This window comes from Patiria miniata, unplaced genomic scaffold (genome assembly GCF_015706575.1).
Source record: "Patiria miniata isolate m_02_andy unplaced genomic scaffold, ASM1570657v1 HiC_scaffold_23, whole genome shotgun sequence".
Classification (NCBI taxonomy): domain Eukaryota; kingdom Metazoa; phylum Echinodermata; class Asteroidea; order Valvatida; family Asterinidae; genus Patiria; species Patiria miniata.
In genome coordinates, this window is record NW_024037062.1 from 7530500 (window position 1) to 7558052 (window position 27553).

General features: G+C 40.2%; 1 protein-coding gene across 4 annotated transcripts; it reads left to right on the forward strand.

Annotated features, from left to right (window-relative positions):
- The first annotated feature begins 1652 nt into the window (after positions 1–1652).
- On the forward strand, positions 1653–27328 carry LOC119731465 (sodium- and chloride-dependent glycine transporter 1-like). Of its 4 annotated transcripts, none has more exons than XM_038204642.1 (16): positions 1653–2049; positions 12125–12229; positions 13249–13323; positions 15337–15535; positions 17695–17826; positions 17942–18170; positions 18771–18903; positions 19040–19174; positions 19297–19400; positions 19555–19679; positions 20310–20422; positions 21348–21488; positions 21983–22082; positions 22735–22835; positions 22947–23120; positions 23870–27328. In XM_038204642.1, exons 3-16 carry the CDS (start codon positions 13267–13269, stop codon positions 24062–24064), a joined length of 1938 nt encoding a protein of 645 aa, XP_038060570.1. In that variant the 5' UTR covers positions 1653–2049; positions 12125–12229; positions 13249–13266; the 3' UTR covers positions 24065–27328. The 4 variants fall into 4 exon arrangements, with proteins under 4 accessions (XP_038060570.1, XP_038060571.1, XP_038060572.1 ...); XM_038204643.1 differs by lacking the exon at positions 1653–2049 and adding an exon at positions 11266–11346; XM_038204644.1 differs by lacking the exons at positions 1653–2049; positions 12125–12229 and adding an exon at positions 12264–12301.
- Positions 27329–27553: the final 225 nt, after the last annotated feature.

Genomic DNA, 27553 nt, shown 5'->3' on the forward strand with positions numbered 1-27553 from the left:
TACATGTACTTTATTGTCGGTGTACATGTACTTTGCCACAAAAATCTGTCGTTTCAGTGAGTGAGTGGAGTTAAACCCATGATGCAAACCCACACGTGCATGACCATTTTCAAAAACATAATCACACAACACATGCCGTGAGAAGGCTAATCTTTTTATTGAAGCGATATGGCATTGAGTCAGTTACAGGTGCTTCATTGTCAGTGTACTTTGTCACAAAAACCTACTGTTCCAGTGTGAGAAATTTGAGCTTTTTGGCGACCTCGGTAAAGAATCCAAGATTTCGGAGTTACTAATAGAGCTAACAGGTGTTATTTGCATAAAACTCTTTGACGTCATCAAATTGACATCATAAATATCGCCCGATCACCTTGTGTTTGTGAGCCTATCCACGAAGCTCTGGTATAAATTCTTACGTACATGAGTTAGTTTTACCGGAAAATATTATGATATAATTCTTCGTTTTTATCGTAACAAAATTACTCAGTTCAGCTTTTCTTTCCTGTGTCACCACTTTGCAAACTTTTAATCATGAAAAAGGATCATCGCAAAGCTGAGAATGATAATTACAGGGGTATAACTTACTGTGCACATGTGACTCGTGCATGTACATGTACGTGTACCGTTGAATACGCGCATGGATACATGTATTTTGCTATACTGTTTTTCTGCAAGTGATCACAGTGGCACCAAAGTTTCAAACTTTAATGTTGAAGTCATAATTATTTTCTGTTCAGTTGAAACCGTGCTTCACGTTTCATGCAGAATTTTGTAACGCAGACCAAGGGCGGATCCAGAACACAATTTGGGGGGGGGGGGGCGATACACTTGCTCTATTTTCTGCGAATGTACATTTTCAAATTCATGCGTACGTGGCACAACCGCCTGTTTTGTCATGCTGCTACCCACTTTGTATTTTAGTGTACAATAAAGAAAATACGAGCCATTTTGTGAAAAAAAATATTTCTTTTCCATTCGTAAACTTGCCGCGACTCACTACTGTCGAGAGTGCTTTGCGTACATCTCATGCACAGCCGACCCTGTAGTCACTACGTACTATCACGTCTTGCGCGTGCGGCCGGGGCCAACGGCACAAACCGAGCGGCCGTTCGTTGGTTGCACATTGAAAAAAGCCATTGATGAGCTTTTACAAGGAAATGTGTAAACAATACTTTGAAATCCCTCATTTTTTCAAACAAGGTGAAAATAAAACTTGGCATCTTATAGAGATGAAAATGACCCATTAAAAACAAATCGGAAAACAGATATTCCGTGTTCCGAAAACGTGTACAAATGCAATGGGCAGGAGTCTAAAAAAAAATACAAGGCAAGTTGCCCATACAGCCAACATCTTAACGAAAAAAAGGCTGTTTCGGCAACTTGCCGAAACAGCCAATAAAAAGTTGATGGAAAGTTTCAGCTGGTTAATCGACATTGTGCGCATTCAAATGAGCCAGTGATCACGTGAATGTCGCGTGATATATAGATGCCCTGCTGGCGGTGTTTTTATTTGCAGCACACGTCGTCAATGGATCATGATTATTCAGCTAGTTCGATGTATATTCATGAGAAAATAACAATGAAGTCACACCATTGCTATCACTCAGTCATGCATGTACATAACATTTCCAGCAACGGCTTTTGTCGAGCTGCCACAGTGGCCTAGTGGATAGTGAAATGAACTATGGATCCCAAGATCTGTGGTTGGAACCCGGTACACGTGTCCATTTTCATTAAATAATTGTGTTGATTTGGGATAAGTTTAATTAAAGGGAAAACACTACGAGAACCTAAGTGTCTTCCATCCAGACAGCGTGATGAATATTCATGTTGGGTGCGTGATGTGATTGGTTAAAATACAATGTGTGCTGCAGAAAAAAATACGCCCTGCACTTCTAGTTGGAATGGAATTTTCCAGCTCCAGCTCTGCTGGTGGTTCAGCACCTGGGGACCGGAATTTAACATTGGGCCTATCATCAGTCGGCACTCGGAACAAGAGGAAGCGGTATAGGAAAGGCTAGTCTCTCGATAAGTGTCATCAAACTGCGGGTAAGTTAAGAACAATAATCCATTGGTGTAATAATAACAGGAAATGTTAGGGGCCATCAGAATAGTCAATGTAAAAAAATAGATCTTTTTTTTTTTCGAAATTGTTGGTGGGTGGTTCTAAGAAAAAATAGAAAACGAAATTCGGTTTTCAATTAAAGTAATAGAAAAATATAATGCAAGAAGGGGGATTTTTCTTTAATTACCGGTATACCCAGCGGCCTCTTCGAGATCGTCTGTCATGTCTGTCATTGGACACAGCAAAAGCTAATCATAACGAAGCCGAAATAACCCTTTTTATTATTTAAATATAGTGTCTTAGAAAACCGAAAACATTGTACTAAGTTTTGTGTGCTTGCCAATTTCCGTCTGTTTCAACTACAAAGTTGCATGCTGGAAGCCTGGAAAGGCCATTGAAAACTCGCTGGAGCTGGGAGAAATATCAGCTTTACTTGAAGCATTACTTTGTTCTTCAGTGTATATGATGTATTTAATAGGCATTCAGCATTTAAAAATCAAAATTTGGGGTATTTGGGTGGGTCAAAACAATTTCGAAAAAACAATTTTAATTGACTATTATGAATTGCCCCTTATGTAAAATTAAATGAAGTGGTTGTATCAGTGTTTTGTTTAGGGAAGTTTAGTGTCAAATAATTTTTACACTGTAATACCTATTACAAGTGTAGGTATTACGGTGTACAATTATCGACACTCGTGATTAATATTATGGCATAGCAACTTGATGGAACGCAGTGAATAATTTTATTGTGACGCATTTCTCGTAGGTCTATGTGTATGTTCTTTTAAGCAAGCATATTTGTAAAATGGTACGTTTTCTTAATTTCTTGAGTTTTGTTTCAACATTCGGTTGACATTTTCAGTCTGCACGGTGAAAATGGTGCTTGGGTTTTAAACACTTTTTGTACCCACTTCTTTCACATGTTTAGTTTAGGCCCCCCAAAAAATAGTCTCCGGTTTCTGGTATGGAGCCTGCCCCAAAAGTGGTGCAGCGACGCGTTTTTGTTTTGTTTTTTTTTACTTGTTTTTTTCTTCAAGTGTGTGCTGATGACTGCAAATGGTGCCCAACTAAATTAAATGCAAAATGTATATAAGAGCCCAGAAAGCCTGAGAGAGGCCACATAAAGCTTATACTCGATCGTAACCCATCTAAAAACACGTCGAAATTGTGCAGCAGCAGGATTCCAGTCAAACCAGTGAGTTTAGCGGTTTTGAGACATCATTTCAAATTGAATGTTTTTTTCAATTTTTGCCGACGCGCATGGCTACGGCGACGCGCGCGCAGACCAGAAACCGGAACCTTAATATTTTTGGCCTTAAGATATAGGCCCTATGATTGTTTTTAGTACCCGCAAAAATAACTAAGGCTAATTTAAATATCGTTATTTTTTCTGAGACGGTTGATAAAAAAGAGTGATAAAAGTGTGTATTTAGCCTGTTATTCAACTTCTACCCGTGAGTCATTTTTATTTACTTTTATTTGTGGTAACAGGCTTCCATTGTGTACTTCAAGATGTCACAAATATTCATCAATCTAAACACGTCGCATATTCAAACATGTGAAGATAGTGTGAACAATTAAGTGTTTAGAAATAGGTTTAAACTATGAAAGCCTTTGTACAGTGTATTTTTAATCACTTAGGTTTAAGGTGATTATCTATACTAGTTGCGTATAGTGGGCTCGCGTTCTCCTCCCCGCACCTTCATATCCCCGAGCCGCGCCCGCGGGAACAGGGGTGCTGTAAGCGCTGCAGCACCCCGACTTTTTTGGATTGGGGTGCTGGAATATGCTTCAGCACTCCCTACTCCCCGGCAAAAATGTGTTTCAGCCAGCAGTGTTCTACGACAATGAAATTACGCCGCTACGCTATACATTATGCTTGCTCTACAACTATCTCCTTCGTTTTGTTCGTTTCTAGTTTTGCCGCGGCTAAGCGCGGCGCTTCGAAAATCTAGCACAAACACTGTAAAATATCAAGAGGAGGTATTTTCTAAATCTTCAGGCAGTGCAGAATCGATGTTTCTCTCAATGTATCTAAAATCATGACATGTCTATGAAATTTCCGCCATGAAAGCCCATGATAGAAGCTTTGACCCGAAAGCAATAACCTCGGCCATGACGATGGTGGCAAAGTTGTTTAGGTTTGCCAGGATTTTTTTTCCATTCGATCTTTCAAGAGGGGCAAATTTTCATACCTTTCCCCTGAAAGTTTTTCTTTTCATTTAAAAGTTTCATTGAACGTTGCTAGCATTCTGTATACTCAAGATAAACAAATAGCAAGGTGAACACACATCCCCAACCTAATAGGAGTGGGACGGGCTTTTATTGAAACTAGTCATGCATTACGCCAATTCCAGGGTAGTTTCGTTTTAATAAAAAAGCTATTCATGTTTTAGGCCCCCCCTCGGTCTCTGGTTCATGGTCAGACCAAAGTTCCGGAATTGACGCGGGCCATGCGGCTTTTTTTTTGGGGGGGGGGGCTTCTTTTTTTTTCTTCTTCAAGCTTGGATTGAACAGACAAGGTGGGGTACTATTTTGCTTTCTTGGTGTCATGTACATTGGTGTCCTCCATGATTTGCCTTGGTGCTTTCGATCATTTGCCTTGTGCAATTTCCCATTCCTTGGTGCTCTTTGGAAAAAAAAATTGAGTAGGTGCGGAAATAGAGGGCGCTGTTGGAGCTACCGCGGAACATTTTGGGGAAAAAAAAGATAGACGCGCATGATTAAAATCGACGCGCGCGCTGACCAGAGACCGACTTTTTTTTTTTTGGCCTTACCCTCTGCAAGTTTTTCCTCATAAAAACGCCTCAGATTGCACCACAGAGCATCCATATTCCAAATTAAGCCACGACGTAGGCCTAAGGGCTTTGCGCTCCGCTTTGGCATTAATTTTGTCCGTCCTTTAGAAATTCCAGCACCCCTGGCAAAAGTTTGTTCCAGCGGCAGTGCATATCCCTAACTAATCCGGAAATGTGGGACTCTCGGCACTGTGTATATAAATATATGCACGAGAGTCCCAAAACTGAAGGTATTGCATGCAATACAAGACAATAGACTGGTACTGAAACAACCAGTCAAACAAACCTTTAGTACTGCATCAGCTGTGCCAAAAGAAACATCTGGCATGCCTGGTACTAGTATCTACTTTCTACTCATTTCTCCATAGTCAGCCACCAGCCTTATGACACTGAATAAAGAGGGTTTTTTCAAACAGTTGGACCATGGTTGGACAATGTACCAGTCTAGACTTTAGCCTCCTTTTCAAAATCACTCGACTTCCCTCCCAAGTGCAAAATATTGTAGAAAAGTCTCCTTCACAAATACTGAATAGAGACTTTGAACAAGTAGCGCAACCAGGATTTAGTTGTGGGGGGGGGGGGGGCTCATTTGGGTTTTTTCACAGTATTTTTTGGGGGGGGGGGGGGAGCGGGAATATTTTGACGTTGGTGGCACCACTTACCCCTATTATACTACTCGAAAATAGGCCACATATATATCACTAAGGTCAATTCGTGGGACTCAAATGAAAAACATACAAAAAAAGACAAGAAAAGTGACAACCTCTTGGGGGGGGGGGGGGGGGGCTCAAGCCCCCCCCCCCCCCCCCCCCCCCCCCCCCCCCCCCCCCCCCCCCCCCCCCCCCCCCCCCCCCCCCCCCTTGGTTGCGCCACTGCTTTGAACTTGGCCGGTGAAATACTGAGGACCTATTATTTTTTGCCCAATACAATTTCGGAGAATTTTGCTGGCTAAAAGGGGAGTAAAGTTGACCTGATTTTGTTTGCATGTTTTCAGCACTCAATTACTTGGGTCCTAGTCTTGTTGAAATGAAGTGTATTTGGGGTGCACTGTAAAAACGTTGGGTAAAATACTGATGAATGAATGTAATTTACCCGACATTGGTATGAAATTACCTCATATTGTGTTGAATTGGGTAAAAACTGTCAAACTATTGGGAAGAATTTGCCCAAGACTGTAGGCAGTTGATAATTCAACGAGCACTGGTCGAATTATCAACCCATTTTGCCCAACTTTTTTACAGTGTTGTTTGTTTGTTGTTTCTTGTTTTTGTATTATAAACGTGTTTGCCGGGGGTGTTTTTTTTTTTTTCATTCAACTGATTCTAGCATCAAAAGGAGCCCTCGAAGGAAAGTCAAACACTGTAGATTCGTTTGCGCCGAATTATTCATGAGGCCCAAACAAATCTGGTCATTTGAAACGCTATCCTTGAGGTGGGGTCAGCGTAATGCATCAACACAATGCAGATGTTATATATTGACATAGCTTACTCAATACTGTTGAAGGTTAACGCTGAAGTATTGAAGAGACAAGAAGCAAGATAATATGCAACGGGCGGAGGCGACGGCCAACCCTTTTATGTTAGTCATGGAGTTTGTTTGATGTACGTGCTGAATATAGCAGTAGAATATAGAGCGTGTACATGGACACGGGGGGGGGGGGGGTATGGTTTAAAGGCCAGGGTTAGCAAGGGTTTTGTATAGGTGAAGTCAGAAACTACATTCCCAAACATGCATTTCAAAGTGGATCGAGGGGGGGAGGGGGGGGGGAGTGGAGTACCTTGGCTAATACTCAGCGTGTTCGATTACTTCCCTCGCGCTAACCCTTCCTCTCGTATAAGAGATGCACATGCGCAATTATCCGTAATAAACGAAAGTGCTACATGCAGAACTCCACTAAAACAATAGTTCCGACATTTGGGTTTCGTGGGTTTTTTTTTACTCACCATGTATTGGATAGTTCTGAGAGCAATGGAAGGAATTGGGGAATTGAAGACATGTGGGACTGCGACTCTAGCCTGGACTTGGGCTTCCAATTCTGAGCATTTTGGACGCAATTGGGTCCGAAAGTGACGCTATTTAGCCATGTTACGTTGTGAAGGCAATACTTTTCCAGTTTGGGAAACATTTGTTTCATGGGTGGTTTTTTTGGGGTGAGAAAATGAAAGATGACATGTTGATCATCATTTTTCTGTGTAGCCTGAACACCTGTGAGAGTTCTATATGAGTATTTGCTTTTTGAAGTGGGAACTAACATGTTCATGTGACCTTTATGTGCTTGGTTGCAACCATAGCAACCGGACCGGGTCAAGTGCCGATTTAATCCCTCTGCAATTATTCAAGCCGTCGAAGGTGGGTCGCAAAAGTGCAACCCGAAACTCGTTCTCACACGAATATACAAGAATAACACAAAACGTCCAGTTTATTCAGATCTGGTACACGGTACCCTGTGGAGACATGGGTATATTAAGGAACAGAATAATACGACTCCATTGGGCAATTCTATAAGCGAATACGTCTCCACGAGGGTACGTATCACGAAATATAATTGTTTTTTACTCAAACACTATGAATTTGCAAGGTGTGTTGATCCACCGCAAATTGAGGAATTTTGTGTAAGGGGTATTAAGTTAGGCCTAGAAGTCCGAATTTCAGACCAGGAAATTCATTCTGGTGAAAATAGGAGCATTTTTAAATTAGATTTTCCATCTCAATAGTTTAGTACACGAGAGCAATGGCTCCACTAGGATACAAATTTGAATATCTTAGTTGTGAATTTATAACTTTGCTGAAACTAAAGACAGTGAAGAATTTTGAAGTGGGGTGGCTTCGAAAGAAAGCTCTTTTGTAAACACGAGATAGCTGCCAATTCTCTGTACACAGGGATGAGTAAAAAAAGTTTCTTTTGGCAAAACGAAAACAATTCTCATAGGGATCAAGGGCGGATCCAGAACACAATTACTTTTGGTCGCCCAAAAAGTGGGTCCAAAAATTACGGCAAATTGTTGGATTCTAGATGCTCTGTGGTGCGATCTGAGGCAATTTCTGACCTCTTTAGCCAATGTTTTTGAGGAAAAGATGGTGGTGTACTCATTGTCTGCCTTTATTGCGACGTCACTTAAAAAAAAAAAAAGTCTCCGGTTTCTGGTATGGAGCTTGCCCAAAAAGTGGTGCGGCGACGCGGCTTTTTTTTTTTTTTACCTGATTTTTTTTGCTTCAAATGTCGGCTGATGACTGCAAATGGTGCCCGTCTAAAACTTAGTGCAAATATATGGGAGTCCAGAGAGGCCACATAAAGCGTATTCTCGACCATAACCCAATCTAAAAACACGTTAAAATTGTGCAGCAGCAGGATTCCAGTCAAACCAGTGAGTTTGGCGTTTTTGAGACATCATCTTTCATTGAAAAAAAACATTTTTCATTTTGCCGACGCGCATGGCTACGGCGATGCGCGCGCATACCAGAAACCGCAGACTTTTTTTTTTTTGGCCTTGGGTTAGTTTTTTTTGGGGGGGGGGGGGGGCATGGCCCCTTTGCCCCCCCCCCCCCGGATCCGCACTTGATAGGGATGTGTGTGAATTGTTTTCTTTTTACTGAAAGAACGCAAACCTTTTTTTGTGATCCGTGGACAGATCTTTAAAACGGTGGTTGTGTTTAAAATTCCTTAACTTGAAAAGATTTGAATGCTTCTTGTACTAAAAGAAAGCTTATGAATTGGGCTTTCATATCCTAGATTTTGAAAGTGCTACATGTAGAACTTCACTTCAACAATAGTCCCGACATTTGGGTTTCGTTTTTTTTTTGCTAGCCCCGTATTTGCCTGCCTCTCTGTGATTGAGTTAAGCGTAAAGTTGGATTTTACGCGCACTTACGTTGTCTTTGAATTATTGTTTAAATCGAAACGTCACACGCGAATCTTCCAGCTTCACGATATTTCTTTACCATGGTTACCATAATCAGATTAATTATAAACCTGTTCTGTTGACAACCCAAGCTTGTTCTCACAAACTTTGAACTTGTCAACAAGCCACCAACCACAGAACGATCAAGATCAGATTACCGCAAAACCAAAGGGGATTACCCTGTAAACGACCAATTTCCTCCCTGTCTGTCTACGTGCGTGACGCTGTTGAGATTTATAAGACGCCAAGCTAGGACACGTAATTATTACAGACTGGAGGTTAGGTTCACTGGACGGCTATTATAGCAACCAGATAGGGGGGAGGGGCGGAGGTGAGGGGTAAACCGCAATGTGTGTCACATAACGGATCTCATATCTCATAAATAATTGTCAGTGACAATATATCAACGATGTTTTCACGAAGTGACAAAAACCTCCAAAATCGATTGCACTTGACAAAAAGAAGAATTTGGCCGTGTTTCAAAGCGAAATATTGTTTACTTTTGTAACTATCGTAAACAAACATTTGACGAAATGCCTGAAATCCGTGTTTTTCTGTTTTCACGAAGTGAAGGAAACTTACCTTGTTAGCAGGGCCAGAGGAATAATGCATTTCTCTACACACACGTTAGGATGGGATTGGACGCGCACGCAGTGAACGATGTCGATAGGCCTAAAAAACAGACGCGCACGCGCTACAGTGACGTCAGACGCGCAAATGTAACAATTTCCTAGAACGTTTTATGTTTTCACGAAGTGACGAAGAGTGTGTACAACTTAATGGGACAAAATTGTGAGGCCTCTGTGTTTTGCTGTTTTCACGAAGTGAACAATATCTTTATTGATCTTTATTAATGAATTACAGTTTAATTAAGAGAGAATTCTAATAAACAACTTTGAATTAGCAAAGAACAAAGCATACGTTACTTGACAATGTAAGAATTTCCTAAATCCATAACTAAAAACTAGTCGAAAAGGTGTTTTGAAAAAATGATTTACTTCAAAGGCGATTATCTCGGAGTGACCTTTTTGCATGATATTGAGGTTTTTGTCACTTCGTGAAAACACTGTCGAACGTGTAGGCCCACCGCTCAGTATCTGTGACCTGACCCCTACTGGGGAAGTGGGTGTTATTCCAAGTACTACAACGGACACGGACAACCGGGATTCCAAGAAATCACCATAAACAAGTTCCTGTTTATGATTTGATGAAAAATATAGATATCCCACGGTTTATTTTTCAACAGAGTTCAATGCCTGATATACGGTTGGACGGGACGGTCCCTTACTAATGCATATTTCTCAAAGATTAAAGAGCTTCTGTTCTTGTCATGAAGAAATTGTTGATGAAAATTGATGCAATCGTCCTTCACTATATTTCATCCAGCATTTTCTTATTTGAGTAGTATTTCAAGCCGTCGTTAAAACAAAGCCCTCCATTAATTAATTGCTAAGATACGGAGTAGTACATGTGCAAACAAATAGACACAAATGTGCAGTCTGAAACACCTTTAAAATGAATTGTATGAAATACAAAACGAAATTTCTGTATTGTCAAACTATGGGAAAAAATAATTTTACAGGGCCTTCATTGACACAGTCCCTATGTCGTTTGTAAATAAAAGAAAAGAAAAAAATCCTCGGTTGAGGATCGTATTTCTCACTGAATTTCCCCGTCTACTACTACTAGTCTAGGCTAAGGGTCTTGAGCTCTATTAATATTCCACATGTTGATTCTCCATATGGTCATTTACTAAATGAACTCGCACGTGTTCCGCGCATTAAAGGGACAATACAACATTTGCAAATACAACATTTGCAACATCACTAAAATAAAACTACCAAATCATTTTGAAATACCTTGCTGGACTGTTAGTGAATGACAGTGTAAAGCATCCTGTAAAATCATGGCACCTGGTATACTGTCATTTTCAAGAAAAGTGGTATTTTTGTATCAATTTCCAACGCTGATCGGCCGATCAGCGTTGGAAAAAACTGGCTTTTTTTCAAATACTGGCCCCAGTTGACCATCGCACTTGTTTGCAATCGATTACACACCTATGAACGGGTACAAGCCAGCTAGACTGGTTCCCTGACCTTACAATTCCCCAATATATGTAAACTGCTCTGTTTCTTCTTAAATGGAGTCAGGGAACCAGACTACAGGAAAATGATTGTTTATTCTTGGTTTTTATAGCATTTTCGAACCCAAAACCTCAAAAAAGTCAGCATAACTATATTTGCTATATATATTTCCAACCCCCCAATTCCATCCATTTCTGAAAGTTACAGCAAAAGCAAATGATGTATATTCCCTTTAAGCGCCAGTCTGTTTTTTTCTATGAAACCCCCCGCATGCGAATAGTACACTGATGAACCTTCATAACAATGCAGCTTGTACTTGAGACTGTGACGTCAGGCCTTTGACCTTCGTCTTAGCTTAAGTGTGACGCACGGTGCGTGGTTCATTCATGCAAGGCAAGCTATATAAAAGACACATTTTTGACAACTTGCCATTTTATAACCGGACTGCCGCATGATATAGCTGGACTTGAAGAATTAGTGTACTCCTTGAACAAAGAAAGGTATTTGTTATTGTGTTGTTTTACATTTTTGGTCTATACACTTGAGATCCACCCATTATATTCTTGCTTATAATTGAGTTCAGTGACTTTATTTTTTGCATGAATGGAAAAGAATGTCTATGTTCAAGTTCTGAATTATTGAAATATTTGGCACGGGATGGTTCAGCCAGTTGCAGCATTCAGACCAGGCTGATCATCAGGAGATGGATCTTTTTTTTTTTTTTTACCAAGCTGGACCTTTGAAATGTGTTGGTGCTTATTGGCGGGTGCGGCCATTCTGTATTTTGTTTTTAACAATGGCTTATCTAGCTCCCAGATGTATATTTACTTAAAACTCAATGGTTGTTGAGTATGGAGCGCTGAATAGTAAACACATAACAACATATGAAACGCACGCCCTGCTATAATATATGAGCACATTTTTCATCAACTCGGCTAACCGTGATGTATGCCGCCAAAGCCTATACATTCCTTGTGTTTTTTTTTCATGCGAGTGAGAAAAACTAAAGAAGCTTTTATCTTCAGTGCTGGCTTGTTTCGCGCCCTTTACGTAACTCCTTCTTGTTGTTTATCAAAGGGTTTATGGCTTTTCATATGCATAATATCCTCCTGGGCGCGCCAGCACTGCCAAGGAATTTGGCAAGTATTTTGTCCACTACCTTGATTATATTTGCACTGCGCAGGTCTCAACCCTAACCCCTTCCATTGTCCAACAAAATTGACGAAGCAACGCTTGATTTCCATTGGCTAAGATACCTGGATATTGTTTGTTCCACAGCTACTTGTGTGCGTGAAATATTTCACCGTAGTTACATCGTTGTCTTCGTTGCTGAGCGCGTCGTCACATCGTTGTCGTCTTTGTTGCTGAGTTTGCTGCTTATAGGTAAGTTCATATGAACTGTTCGCAAGTGAAAGGACGGAACGAAACAGGGCAGTTCTTCAGAGAGAAGTTGGGGTAGTAACTGTCTGTAGCTTTCCGTATCCAAAGAAAAAAAAACGTGTTTTGGGGAAAGAATGTTACAACCTGACGCCACTTCAGCGGTTGTGTACAAAGTCGAAGTATTTCGACAACAGAATTGGAAATGTTTCTCAGTCCCAGATACGTGTCTTATCATCATTTTTGCAATTAATGACCTTCATTGAGATGATATATTTAGAAAAAAAGGTGGCATCAGGTTGCAACATTCTTTCCTGTTTTTGTGCAGTGACAAATCGTCACCGACACTACGAGGTATTGCCCAAGTCCATTCCACTGTTACGTCGTGAAAACCGCTACATGACAAACTTTGGTTTCACGAAGTAAAAACCCAAGTGCGCGCGCGCACTTCAGACTCTGCCGCGAACGATTTTCGTTCTCACAAAGTTTTAAGTTATAACATTGTTACGGAAATACAATTCGGTTGAAAACGTTTTAAAACGATTGACAGGAATGTAACTAATTCGTATTCATGTGGGATTACGAAAAAAATAAAATAAAAACCTTATAAACTGGTGAGATAAAGATAGGTGTTACTTCGTGAAAAACGAAAATTTACCGAGTGAAGCCCGGTTCATACTCCACGCGAATGCGAAGCGAATTTGACGTCAGGGGAGCATGCGCTGCGAAATTCGCCGGAGTTGAAATGTGTTCAACTTGTGCGAATTCGCATCGCGAAAAACACGCCCTGACGACACACATTCGCGTTCGCTTTCGCGCTGAGTATGAACCTGGCTTGAGCGCACAGTGCACTTGGGTGTTACTTCGTGAAAACGAAAATTACTCGATTCTGTCAAATACGCACGCGTATGGCGCACTCAAGTCCAATCGGGTGTTACTTCGTGGTGTCGCGTTGAAGAAATGACCGACAAGTTTTGGATTTCATAACCAAATTCTTGCAATATTTCGCTACTTTTTAATTGCAGATAGGATCGGACTTTATCATGCCTGCTGGAGACAAGGATTTGGAGGCTGCTGCCTCCACTAACAAGGCTTTCACGGTAAGATATTTAACCAATGGTGGCGGGGGGGGGGGGGTTGGAACCAAATCTCTGCAAATTTCTCTTAGAAATTACAGGATAACTAGACATCATGGCTAGAGCTGACTTTCCTGGTTTCCTGGTTATTATAACCAGGTATCATTAAAGTGAATATAAAGTGAAAAAAAATAGTCCCCCGATTTCGATTTTCTCAAAACAACTTTTCCTCACACCGCGATACGTGGTGTGGCTCACAATTCGCAGGTATACCAGTATTAATGAGCCATACTTATAGAGCTATGTTCATAACAACTTCGGAGACAATTGCTACCCCAACATAACATGGTCATGTTGAACGTGAATCGTACGGGCGGAAACCGTCAATTACATTTACACCAACGTCACAGTTGCTGTTGGTGTCAATCCGCTATATCCAAAAATATCGGGTGTGTGGGGTGTGTGGTTTGCGTCAGATTGGGACCTTGACTGTAGAAAAAAAAATGCAAAACAAAAGTCGGCAAATTTTACCCGCCCCTAAGCTAAAAAAATTCTCCAAACTTTTCAAGAGGGAAAGACAAGGTCCTCAGTTTTTTTTGCACCAGCCAAGTCTCAATTCAATATTAAGGCAAAAAAAAAAGTCTCCGGTTTCTGGTATGCGCGCGCGTCGCCGTAGCCATGCGCGTCGGCAAAATGAAAAAGGTTTTTTTTCAGTGAAGGATGATGTCTCAAAACCGCCAAACTCACTGATTTGACTGGAATCTTGCTGCTGCACAATTTTAACGTGTTTATAGATTGGGCTATGGTCGAGAATAAGCTTTATGTGGCCTCTATGGACTCCCATTTATGTGCACTAAGTTTAGTCGGGATCCATTTGCAGTCATCAGCCGACATTTGAAGCCAAAAAATCAGGTAAAAAAAGAAAGAAAAAAAGCCGCGTTTTGGGCAAGCTCCATACCAGAAACCGGAGACCTTTTTTTGCCTAAAGGAGACCTTTCTTCAATAATTTTCACCAGTGATGCTAAGGGATTTCAGTTTGAATCCTAAGACTAGACCGGCTTTACATGTACGACTTTTGGAAAAGACTGACCATTCAGTAGTATGGTGGCATGATTAGGGAAAGAATGTGTAGCAATCGAGACAGGGCACCAGATGTTTCTTGATTGATGCAGTACTAAAAGGGTGTTTAGCTGGTTGTTTCAGGTGCCAGTCTATTTGCTTGTATTGCATGTTTTCACTACGGCCCGGGCTCTCATACATATATGAGAGTCCATGGGCGTCGCCAGGATTTTTTTCCGGGGTGGGGGGGAAAGCACACTTTCCCCCAAATTCCTTAACTTCAAGTTTCAACATATTCTCAATTTATCATTTTTTCCGAGCGTGGACAGGAGAACATTTGCTCTCTTCCCCCTCCCCCTCCTCCTCCATCAAGTTAAAAGCAATATGGCTTCGCATCTCTTCTTCCTTTTTTCTGGGGGGGGGGGGGGGGGGGAGCGCCACCCTTGAACAACAACCCCCCCCCCTCGCGACGCCCATGTGGCTTGTGTCAATAATCCACCAGATTAATGTTGACTTAATTCCGCTGACTCATTCCATATTGTCAGACCGTATCACCATCAAGGGGAAACAACAATTCTTTCCTGTTAAAACCAGTTCTCTCTAACTGACTGTGAAATGGTCGTCAATGGTTAAGGCGCATGAAAAGCGAAAAACTGAAGAACATGGGTATTGAGTCTAGCCCCATCTCATCTGACTCGAATTTCCTAATTCTGTTTGTTTTTAATCCAAATTTCTTTGCTTAATAATTGGCTTGATCGATGGTTGTGCTGTAGACCTTTATTCTACGAAAACGTAGAAACGTTTATTCAGCTTTTGTTTTGCTGGGATATACATAAGTGAACCTTTTATGCATTCATTGTAACTGAATTAAAATATCAAAAGATGCCATCTAACAGCCGCTATACGCATAAGGTCAATAATTATGATTTTGTTTTACATTTTTCCTCATTTCATTTCCAAATATGATTTTGCCCCCAGCTTGACGGTGGTGCCATTGTCAAGGCTGAGGACATTCCAATCCAGTCGTCAACTAAGGATGGAAAGCCATCAGAAGTCGACGAGACGGAAAGAGGCAACTGGGGTAACAAGGTGGACTTCATGCTGTCTTGCATCGGCTTCGCTGTGGGGCTGGGCAACGTGTGGAGATTCCCCTATCTCTGCTATATCAATGGAGGAGGTAAATATATACATAGAACATATTTATTTCATTTTGATTAAACCATAAAAAAAGTGAGAGTGAATTGTCAGAATTCGATGATGTTCGGCATAACTGTGCATTAATTTTGCGATGTTTGTAATAGCCGAATGTTCATTATAGCCGAATGTTCATTATAACGTAAATTACTTCAAACTATCTAGCGGAGGTAGGTCAAACATAACAGAAGTGACGCAATTTGACGAATTTCTGAAGGTTGGGAGTTGAAAACGCTTTAAATTAAAATCCTGCATGTCTAGTAAAAATCCAGACTGGGACCTTGAGTGCAGAAAAAAAAAGCAAAACATAATCAGGCCAACTTTAATCATCCCTTGACTGACAAGAGCACCGCAAATTTCATGAGGCAAAGACAAGGTCCTCAGTATTTCACCAGCCAAGTTTGAGGTCCCAATTCAATTTTTAAAGGAGACTTTTCGTCGACACTTGTGGAAAAGATCGACTATTCAGTGGTTTCTTTTGAAACAGTTGGCTGATGCGGTACTAAAGTGGTGTTGGCATGGTTGTCATTTTCTAGTAGTTACCTGATTACTCTAGGTTTTAGCGTATTTAAACTGGATTTTAAATAACTTACTTGAAGTTTTATTCTTCATATTGTAAGGCGCATTTGATCAATTTTACTTTAAAAATGCGCGGTATAGGCCTACACATGTAAATATTGTTATTAGTAGTAGTGGGCCTACTGCATGTTTTCATCTGAAGTTTTGGACTTTCATACACAGTATTGAGAGTCCCAATTTTTCGGACTATAGGAAAAACCACAACACTTGATAGACACCTGTTTTGGAGTCCTTGAATCAAGTGCAAATCTAGACAGGGGAGTGTTAATTGTCTGTAACATGCATCAAAAGTGTCACTTCGAATCAGGGCTGGATGTTTGTAACTTTTCATGTGTCAGATCTCCCGGATATGACCAGTACGATTTTAATTATCAAAGATCACATCAAAGTAGGGCTGGTCTTGGTATGGGGTGGATCCGGGAGCCTGGATTTGTAGAAAACACGAAAACAGGATTTGGAGAAGTTTTGGCACTCGTCCCAAAAAATGATCAGAAAGGGAATGTCCCTGATAATACAGTTGACATTAGATCGAGGTAAAAAGTAATTTAAAACGGCAATGAAACAATGGATGAATAGTTTGAGGCTTCCTTCACCTTGTTCCGTGAAAAACATCAAAGAAAACAAAACAGTTGTCTTGCTAATTTATGGGCCGATATTCCATGGACACTGCAGTATGAGCGGGGTCCACCCAATGTTCCCCAGTCCCTATAATTATGTTCCCCAGTCCGTATATGTTCCCCAGTCCCGTATATTCCCCAGTCCCTATATGTTACCCAGTCAATTTGTTCCCCAGTGTTCTACTAGGGTTAGGGTTAGTGGATATGTGAATAGGGTTAGTGGATATGTGAATGGGGTCACTGTGGGGAACATAGGGAATGGGGAACATAGGACATGGGATGGGGTAACATAGTGATTGGGAACATAGCTATGCATCCGTATAAGAATGATTTGCCGATTTAATTATAAGTCGCGAGTTTAGAAGTCGCGAGTCTATAAGTTAATTCTAAAGAACAGATAAACACACATTTCGAATTCGCCTTTGTTTCCTCGATTTCGTGACTCGTGATCAGAGTGTCAGGGGTTCGAATCCAGCTGCTGGCCATTTTGGCATGTCCTTTGGGCAAGCTGGGGAGTAACCAGCGATGGACTTGCATCCCATCCAGGGGGAATAGAAATAGTCTCTTTTGTTTAATGCCAAGGAAACCGGAGATAATGATGCCGGCCTGATGGGCCATATGGCTCGTGACAGACTCCCTACGTACAATCATGTATATAATTTAATCCGTCCTTTTGTTAGTCCTTCCACTTCGTCCTCTGTGATCTTCACCTACACTGGCGTACCCCCCACCCAATTAATCCCTTTTGTGTTTCTCTTTCCAACCCTGCATGCCTGTGAGTCCCTACATGTTTGTTCCGTCTTTTTGCCTCTGAAGAAGAACTTATTAAGTTTCAACGTCACTCCGCATTAATTTTTTATTAGATTTACTTATATAATTATGTAACTTGTTGATATGCGATGTAACCGGTTGATATTAACCATCTTAATCTTTGCATCTTGTTTAGGTGCGTTCCTGGTGCCATATGTGATCATGTTGATGATAGCTGGCCTACCAATGTTCGTCATGGAGTTAGGCTTTGGTCAGTTCGCTAGCAAAGGATGTATCACAATCTGGACAATCTCGCCAGTCTTCAAAGGTAACAAAAAAAAATTAAAATGTTCCATTTATCCATCTCAACTACATCTCTTGGATTGTGTGCAAGTTTCTTTACTCTATCAGAAATAAACATTTTTGTTTCATTCTCTGCCTAGGTTTGGGGTATGCTATGTGCATCATCACAGCCCTTGTGGCCATCTACTACAATGTCGTCATCTGCTACACTCTGTTCTTCTTGTTTGCATCGTTCACCTCAGTCCTACCCTGGAGTGATTGCAACAGAGAATGGAATACGGCAAACTGTGTGGTCAGCAAAGTCAATGGAACCAACGGAACAACGGTGTACCTCAATACATCCACCCGACCGTCCCTGGAATTCTGGGAGTAAGATAATTATCTTCAAAGATTTTTAATTTGTGATTTGTTTTACAGACTGAAGCGATTTTGAAAATCAAATATGGAGAATATTTTCATGTCAACTACTAGCCCCTTTTATGTAACTTTGAATTTCAGACCTTGATATTGTTGGGTAGTCTATGTGATAGACCATGGCGAAATATAACATTTGAGCAGATTCGCTGATTAATTATGCAAGACAGCCGCATCTTGACCTCTACATTTTTGACCAATCAGCGGGTGCTTTCTATATCGGGTCTTCGGTCATTCACCGTTGTCGCGTCATAGACGTTGATTAAAGAATACCCTAGACACAGCAACAAAGTCTTTCGCGTGCTCTGTATTATGTTACGCGATACGCGCCCGGCTGTTGTTGTATTACAAAACACTGCATTCGAATTGACCAATCACAGGGGCGTGGCTAAATCTCAAAGTATGAGGGCGTGGCGACTACTTATCATAACTCACAATTTCTAATTGTTAAGAATGTAATATCTATAAGGACCAGTGTTAAATAATGGAGACGTTTGTGCTTTATTTATATAATTCATAATGCAAGAATTCTTTTGATCATTGTCTCTTTAATAGCCGCTATGTCTTGGATCGTAGTGACGGTATGGAGGATATGGGGCCCATCAGATGGCAGATAGCATTGTGTTTACTACTGGCTTGGACCGTCGTGTTCCTGTGTATTGTGCGTGGAGTAAAGTCATCAGGAAAGGTCAGTTGTTTCATCGTGAATTTGTCTGAATGTCTAAGATTTACCACATATCATTCAACAGTAGTGCTTGCTTGGTAGTTACGCAAAGTCCTCTCGAATTATTGATTTTATTCCTTTTTTAAACTTTTTCTTGCAGGTTGTGTATTTCACGGCCACCTTTCCTTACGTCGTTCTTCTGATTTTACTGATCCGTGGAGCAACTCTGCCGGGATCTCTCGATGGAGTCATCTTCTACATCAAGCCGGAGTTTCACAAACTCCTGAACGCTAAAGTATGCTCCGAAATCATATAAATTGATAGATTCCTCAGCCAATTACATAATTGATTGTCCACCTGTTTGTGAATCCACCTGCCTCTGACTGGCTTGTGTCGGTTGTTTTTGTGTCTTGACAGGTCTGGAAGGATGCTGCTGTACAGATCTTCTACTCCCTTGGCCCAGCCTGGGGAGGTCTTCACACACTTGCTAGCTACAACAAATTTGACAACAACTTCGTACGGTTCGTGCTTTCAAATAACACCTCCCAGCCATTAGTATTTCCGAATTCACTTTGGGGTCGTTCTTGTCGGAATCTGATTAAATCGTGGAGTTTTCAGTTCCGTTTTGTAAAAATGACATTCATGAGCTTCTTTCTGATTCTTCTTATTTTTCAGCGATGGCATCATAATCGCATTCACTAACTGTGGCACCAGTATCTTCGCTGGTTTTGCTATCTTCTCTGTGATTGGTTTCATGGCTCATGATTCTGGTTTGCCCATTGATACGGTCGCTGACACCGGTAAGTAATGTTTCTTTCTTTTGATCATATCACCTCCTTTCCAAGCAACTCACCGAATACTCAGTCCACACAAAGCAACCGTTTAGTTGAATTTGAAATGCAGACATTAATTTTGAAACTCCACAAACGTCGAATATCACTAACCAAATCGGGTATTTTTCAGGTACCCTGCTAAATGCAACAATATCCAACTCAACTCAAATGAGAACCATGCTAAATGCAACAAACTGCAACAGTCGTGGATTCTGTTGCGTTGTGCAGTGAATCCAGTGCACACCAACCTTGGCACCAAGCAGTCACCTTAAAAAAGGCGCTTAATGCTATAAACTGCAAAAGTGGATACTCTTGTATCGCCTTGGCACTATGACTTTTATGAGCAGTTACCTAGCTGCTAAATACAACAAGATGCAACAAAGCACGGGGACTTGAGTTGGCTGCTAAATGCAACAGTATTCAACAACGTTTTACCTTTGTTGCTTTCTGTTGCATTAAGCAGGGTTAGGAATATCACATAGCACATCACAAATAAAATAACAGAATGGTATCTTGAATTTTAGCATTTATAGTGCGGACTACAGTCAGTTCAGAAATGTTTCAGTTTTCGTCATGTTTATTGATAATCTCCCACAGGTCCCGGCCTTGCTTTCGTCGCTTACCCAGAAGCCCTGGCTAGGATGCCCATCGCTCCTCTTTGGTCCATTCTCTTCTTCTTCATGCTCTTCACTCTGGGCTTGGATAGCCAGGTGAGTGAAATACAAACATTATCTTCTATATACAGCCTCTTGGGATAAGAACGGTAAGTGCTGTGTCTAGAATAGGGAGAGGGTTAATTCACGGATCCTACCCACAAGGATTAACGACTCTGCAAAACTTCTGGTTAGACACCTGATAACGGCCCGTACGGGTGGGAATACCACGAATACTTGTCAACAAAGACCCCTGCGCGCGGCGGCTTTCAGATTTGCAGGGCTCTGCGCCTGATCTTGCGTAGAAGTCTGTCAAGCCAGCTAATTATATTTTTGAATATTCATGATCCTATGTTTTCGTCCTTTATTATTGAATTCTGATAAGTGATAACTACATAACCAAGTTAACGCCGAGCACAATATCTCTAGCTTTAAAATTAACTCTGAAATGTTGCTTTTGTTTCATCGGTTAGGGACCACATCTCTCAAAAACTTTTTAATGAAAGACTAATTAAAAACGAAATTTGGGTAAACTGTGTTCTCCTCGAAATTTGACGTTTATTATTTTCTTCATCTTTGACGATATATATCCTGAAGTATTTATTTTTACAATTTTTGGAACAATTACATATCACAAGATTATACATATAATATCATACATAAGGAGCAGTTTTGCCTACAGTTTTATGAAGATTTCCGTTTTAGATGTCATGCAAAAAAATGACATAATGGCACACCTGGAAAATTCGCGATTACAAGCTAACGGGTATTAATGCCCGTTATCACGCGTCTAACCAATTAAGGCAGGTCCGCTCAGTGCATTTTGTGCTAGAGCTCAGAACAGTCGTTTGTCCTTGTGTGTATAGGATCCATGGTTAATTCACATTCGAAGTTTCACAGCCAGATTTAGGCTGGGGGATATGCCCGTCAGTGTTTCAAATAGTAGTTGCTTGATAAGCTGTCTGTGTGGTTTCTGTTCCAGTTTGTGATGACGGAGACGTTGATTACCGCAGTGACTGATGAGCTGAAGTATTATTTCAAGAACATCAACAAATGGAAGACATTGATCACATTCATAGTCTGCTGCACGTTCTTCTTGCTTGGGTTGCCCATGACAACCAGGGTAAATATGACCTCATACATTCAATCTATTTTATTTATCTGGTACCTGCCACATGCTGTTTTTAAGATGTGTGTAGCGCCCACAATGACGAGTTAAAAAGAAAGTGACTCACTCGGCTGAATGGCTAGCTTCGAAGCACTTAGCATTCCATGGACAGGTGTAAAATGGTTTCTTTTTGTAAAATAATGCATAACTTTTGATGGCATGGATCAATTTCAGTGATTGTTTTTTCACACGAGTGGAAGAACATGCTCGCAAAAATGCCTTGCTCTCTTGAAGGTCATTGACTTTACAAGCAAAATGTGCAAATATTGAATAGTTTTGGAGAGTGTAGCAAAGCACGAAGTAATGCTTTATCGGTGTATCAAATTTAATTGACTTTTAAGGGGAAAATTATTAATCCAGGTCACTTTCTTTTTGACTCACCCCGTATGTGCATAGAGCTGATAGAGTTGATCTGCTTTTGATCGCATGCTGTGTTTGTTTTGATCCAGGGAGGTATCTACCTGTTGACTTTGATGGATAATTACTCGGCAGGGTTCTCACTTCTGCTGATCGCTCTGCTCGAGTGTGTGGTCATCTCCCTTGTTTATGGTAAGATTTTCTGTGATTGGTGTAAGAATATAACCAAGACTTTGTTGATTCTTTACCCCTTAATTCCTCCGCGCAGGCAGGGTACGTACCATAAATAGTGTAGTCTCACGCTTTTGATTAATTTCATAATTAGTCCATTTTGGGGTCATTTTTGTTTTTATATTTTACAAGTCCCTCATTCAGACATAGCCAAATAAAGTGGTAGTAGCACCTTTAACCAGAGTTGAACTATTGAGGCTGAAAATCCTAGCCAAACCCCAGCCTCTCTGTCAAGAACCACGTGCTTGAGTAATAAAATCCTTGTAGTGAGTCTAGCCAGCCGCACCGCAGGGCATGGATATTCAATCATCCTGTCCACAAGACTAGTCAGCATGCTCAAGAGACGGCTGTTTGCAGTCTTCTGACTACTGTTGAACCTAAATTTGATAGAGAGCAAATAGTCGAGTTTAATTTGGACCCCTATTTTTACGTGTACTACAAACTGTAGTATACGGTCACGGAACCGTGCGTGGAAAATGCCACACTAACGCCGATGGTTAAGAGCGCTTTATCTTTGAAATGTTCATCCATCAGTCACAAGTATTATTATTGATCAATCTATACGGTATCTTTATTAATATTGTTTTGTTGTTGTTGGTACTTTGTATTGTAGGAATCAACAGGTTTAGCAAGGATATGGCAGTGATGGTCCCAGGCGGACTGGGTCTGTACTGGAAAGTTTGCCTTGTGGCGTTGGCTCCACTTGTACTGGCTGTAAGTAAATCAATCAAGTAAACAATTAATTAATCAACCTGTCGTGGAAAAATGTTGCAGGTGTATAACTTCACATCTGAACATGTCACGTTTGTTTCTTCTTTCCTGTAGGCCATCTTTGTCTTCTTTGCTGTGACTTACAGCAATCTAACCTACAGTAGCTACACCTATCCTCCATTTGCCGAAGCCTTGGGTTGGTTGATGGTGCTTGCTGCAGTGGTGGCTATCCCAATCTATGCATCCTTCTTCCTGATAGTGCGAGCTAAGGGGGACACCCTGATGGAGGTAGGTCTATAGTCTGTCACAAATACGTCAGAAAAGGTTAAACTTGTACTCCTCTCAGTTGGAACATGTTTGAAAGAATTAAGTCAGTTCATTGAAGAATATAGCAGCCCAGTTCCTTCCTTCCAGCACAGTCACTTTGTTCCCGGAGTAGTTTTGCAGGACAAATTTTGTTGTTGTGCCGTTGCGCTAGAATCACATTGATTAAACTCATTATTAAAGCAACAACAAAGTCTCGATGCTCACTTTCTGAACTCTTTCGTTTGTCTCCTGGCCAGACTATTTACAACAGTCAACAATTTGTATACATTGTATAACATTTTACCCGCCCTGGCGTGTGGCAAAACCCTTTCCGCTTAACTGAACAAAAGAAACCGACTTATGTATAGAGTGGGGCTTCCTTTATTGATTTCTTAAAATTAAATGACAGCATGCCAGAAGGAATAATTTCATTGGGAGTTTAGTATCGTTACTGTCTTTAAACCAAGATTAGTAAGCTTTTAACAATAATTTGGTCGGTTACTTTTTGGATAGCTGCCAATGGTCTTCTTTACTTAAAGCAGTCTATTTATAGCCTATTTCCGGAGCGCCCACAAAAAGAACAAGGTCTGTGAACAAACTATGTCGGCGGCTCATAGACGAAAGAAAAGAAAAAGGCTTCCTAAAGTGTCCCTTTTAAATACTATACTCTAACAAGTTTCAGTGATTCTACAAATTAATGCAATATCTACTTCTTTCTCTTTTTTTTGTAGCGTTTGCGTTTCTCCTTCAAACCAAGTCCCGAGTGGGGTCCGGCTTCCAACTCTGATCGTCTGAAGGCGGGTTACCCGCTACTGCCGGGTACCAGTGAGGACATGAGTGTCAAATTTGAGAGTTCTCCGCCCACCTACACCAGTATCTATCCGGGACCATTGGAGGCTGGAGGGGTTGTGCTCCAAGCTAAGTAATTCCGAGAAGAGAACAAATATCGAATGGAAGCTCAGTTTCCGTTAACAATTATGCGTTAAAGATAAAATAGGGAGGACTAAACATTTTATAAATGTTTGCGATTCTCTTCTTTCCAATTCACTGGGTTTTAAATGGTGTAAATATTAACAGCCCTTTCTGAAATTCTTCATCTGCAACTCTCCTGGAATGGTGTCGGAACATGACTGAATTATTTTGTTGAGAATCCGCCAATATTAGTACGGCAGATACGTGATGGGATTTGCCCTTGATGATGCAAGTATGGAATTTGGCACATAGTCAGAGTATGTCATGAGAAAGATATTTGGCTATAGGCAGTACTGGCTATAGGGCCATCGCCGATTTGTCCTTTGAAAAAAATATAGATAGAATAACGAGCAATGGCAGTCAATTTAAAAATTGCTTGTTATTCTACTTATATTTTTTTAAAGGACAAATCTGTAGTAGATCTGTAGCCAAATATCTTTCGTAAGACATACTCTGACTGTGCGCCAAATGCCATGCTTGTATCAACAAAGGCCCACAATTCCCACAAATATTTTCCCTATCTGCCCCACTTTAGAAACCACGTGGCACCCCCTCCCTGAGCTTAGGAGCTTGTTCAAGTATAAATCTTCCTAACTCAAGTACACCAGGGAGTGTGACTGCGTTTGAATAGCATATTATGATATTTTTATTTATCGCTGAGTGAGACCATTTTATTCAAGATCTAACTATATTTATACAGATTTTTTAGTGACATCTTCAATTTTATGCTGCGGTTTAAATCTATACTGTTTCTTTCAACTTTATTCTTAGTGTGTATTTTTTTATTTCTTCTGTTTTTATTTGAGAGTTTATGACTAAAGAGTGATGGTTTATAAATATCTTGACTACATTATTCCTGATTTTTAATTGGTGTGATTCGTGTATATAAGCATTGTGTTTTGATTTATTGTAGATGTTAGAAAATGTTGGTGTGTTTTTAATCAATAAATTCTTGGCGGCCATCTTGACCTATATATTCTGTACCGTAGTTTAACAAAAGGAATTATTTTGGGTGGGTTGACATTAGATACATGCATACAGCATTGTATTTTGAGATGACGAGATAATTACGTCCATCGTGCGAAATTCATTTTATTTCAAAATCATCTGCGAAGTTATGGTTTGTTCTATAAGCAATCGTAAATTTTAGATACAATTGTTTTCGCAGATAATATTTGTTAAAAATTGCAAACACAACATTAATGGAAAATTATGTTATAGCATGACCTTCATTTGTTTACATTACCAACATTTCAATAATTGTGTTTGTTCATTCACTTGTGAACCTGTTCCCACTCGATATTTTGCGTGACAAGTTTGACAATTTTCTTGTGATGTTACTGTTGTTTGGTTAACTGTTTATAGAATTACTCTTTTACTTGCTAGTTTTGTAATAAATCGGATTTTAAATTCCATGCTGAACTGTTGCGTTCACCTTCCTTAAAGTTGCGTTCCTCATGCTCTACAACAAAATACATTTCAACTGGCATGCTTTATTTCAGTCAAGAAAATTTCCCTCCCCCCATTTTTTTGACGTCGGCAATACTCTGAAAAGGGTTTGTTTTGCATGGGCATAAATAAATCCACTTTGGGAGCAGACTGGCTCCCAGTCCGTACTTTATCGATGTCAATGATGGGCGGGAATCAGTCCATTTCGCGAGAACGGATTTAATGTGTGTCGGCCAATAATTAATTGGCTAAAAAAAAAAAAAAAATTGAACGTTAAACATTGGATATTCAGTGCACCGCCGGGCTTACTTAAAACATATTGTGCTTTTCGTCAACGGCCGCCTTATAGTAGCTACGATCACGACCATGGAACGTCTATTTTGGGAGCTGTTTAAGGGAAGAAATTAGGTATGAATGGAACAGAACATTAAAATACATATTTGGGCGCTGGTTTAAGTTGAATAGTTGCTGTAAGAGTCTGTGTGCGAGCGTATTATTATTATACTGACTGCCATTCATTTTGAAAATTGCTCATTTTTTTTTCAAAGGACAAATCTGTGGTGGCCTCATAGCCAAATATCTTCCGTAAGACATACTCTGTATGCCAAATGCCATGCTTGTATCATCAAAGGCACAATATTCCCCCACATATTTTCCCTATCTGCCCCACTTGATAAACCACGTGACACTCCCTCCCTGAGCCCAGGAGCTTGTTCTAGTATAAATCTTCCTAACTCAAGTAGGGCCTACACAAGGGAGATGTGACTGCGTTTGAATGGCATATTATAATAAGGCAAGATTACCATATGCGAAGTTCACTAATTTTGCTCTGTATTGAGTAACAAGGCCCCAGATAGCAATTTCATGTCATCAAAGTCAATTTGAGCAGTGAGAAAATACAAGCATTTTCTTAGAAAACACAGAATTTTTCAGTCCAATCTCATAGGCTTTGTACACAGGGTATTGAGTGAACTTCGTATATGGAAATCTTTCCTATAATATTTGTATTTATCGCGGAGTGAGACCATTTTATTCAAGATCAAACTATATTTATACAGATTGTTAAGTGACATCTCAATTTTATGCTGCGGTTTAAATCTATACTGTTTCCGTCCACTTTATTCTTAGTGTGTATCTTTTGATTTCTTCTGTTTTTATTTGAGAGTTTATGACTAAAGAGTGACGGTTTATAAATATCTTTGACAACATTATTCCTGATTTTTAATTGGTGTGATTCGTGTATATAAGCATTGTGTTGTGATTTATTGTAGATGTTAGAAAATGTTGGTGCGTTTTAAATCAATAACTTTTTGGTGGCCATCTTGACCTATATATTCTGTACCATAGCTAAATAACGTATTATTTTGGGTGGGTCGACATTATATACAAGCATTGTATTTTGAGATGACGAGATAATTATGTCCATCGTGTGAAATTCATTTGATTTTAAAATCATCTGCGAAGCTATGGTTTGTTATTCAATAAGCAATAATAACTTTTGGACACAATTTTTTTCGCAGATGATATTAGTTGAAAATTGCAAACACAACATTAATGGAACATATGTTATAGCATGACCTTCATTTGTTTACATTACCAACATTTCAATAATTGTGTTTGTTCATCATTCACTTCTGAACCTGTTCCCACTCGATAATTTGCGTGACATGTTTGACAATTTTCTGGTGATGTTATTTTTGTTTGGTTAACTGTTTATAGAATTACTCTTTTACTAGCTAGTTTTGTAATAAATCTGATTTTAAATTCCATGCTGAACTGTTGCGTTCACCTTCCTTAAAGTTGCGTTCCTCATGCTCTACAACAAAATTTTTGTTTCTTCTCTACTCATACATTTCAACTTTCATGCTTTATTTCAGCCACGAAAAAAATGTCCCCCCCCCCCCTTTTCTGACGTCAGCAACCCTCTGAAAAGGGTTTGTTTTGCATTGGCATAAAAAGATACGCTTTGGGAGCAGACTGGCTCCCAGTCCGTA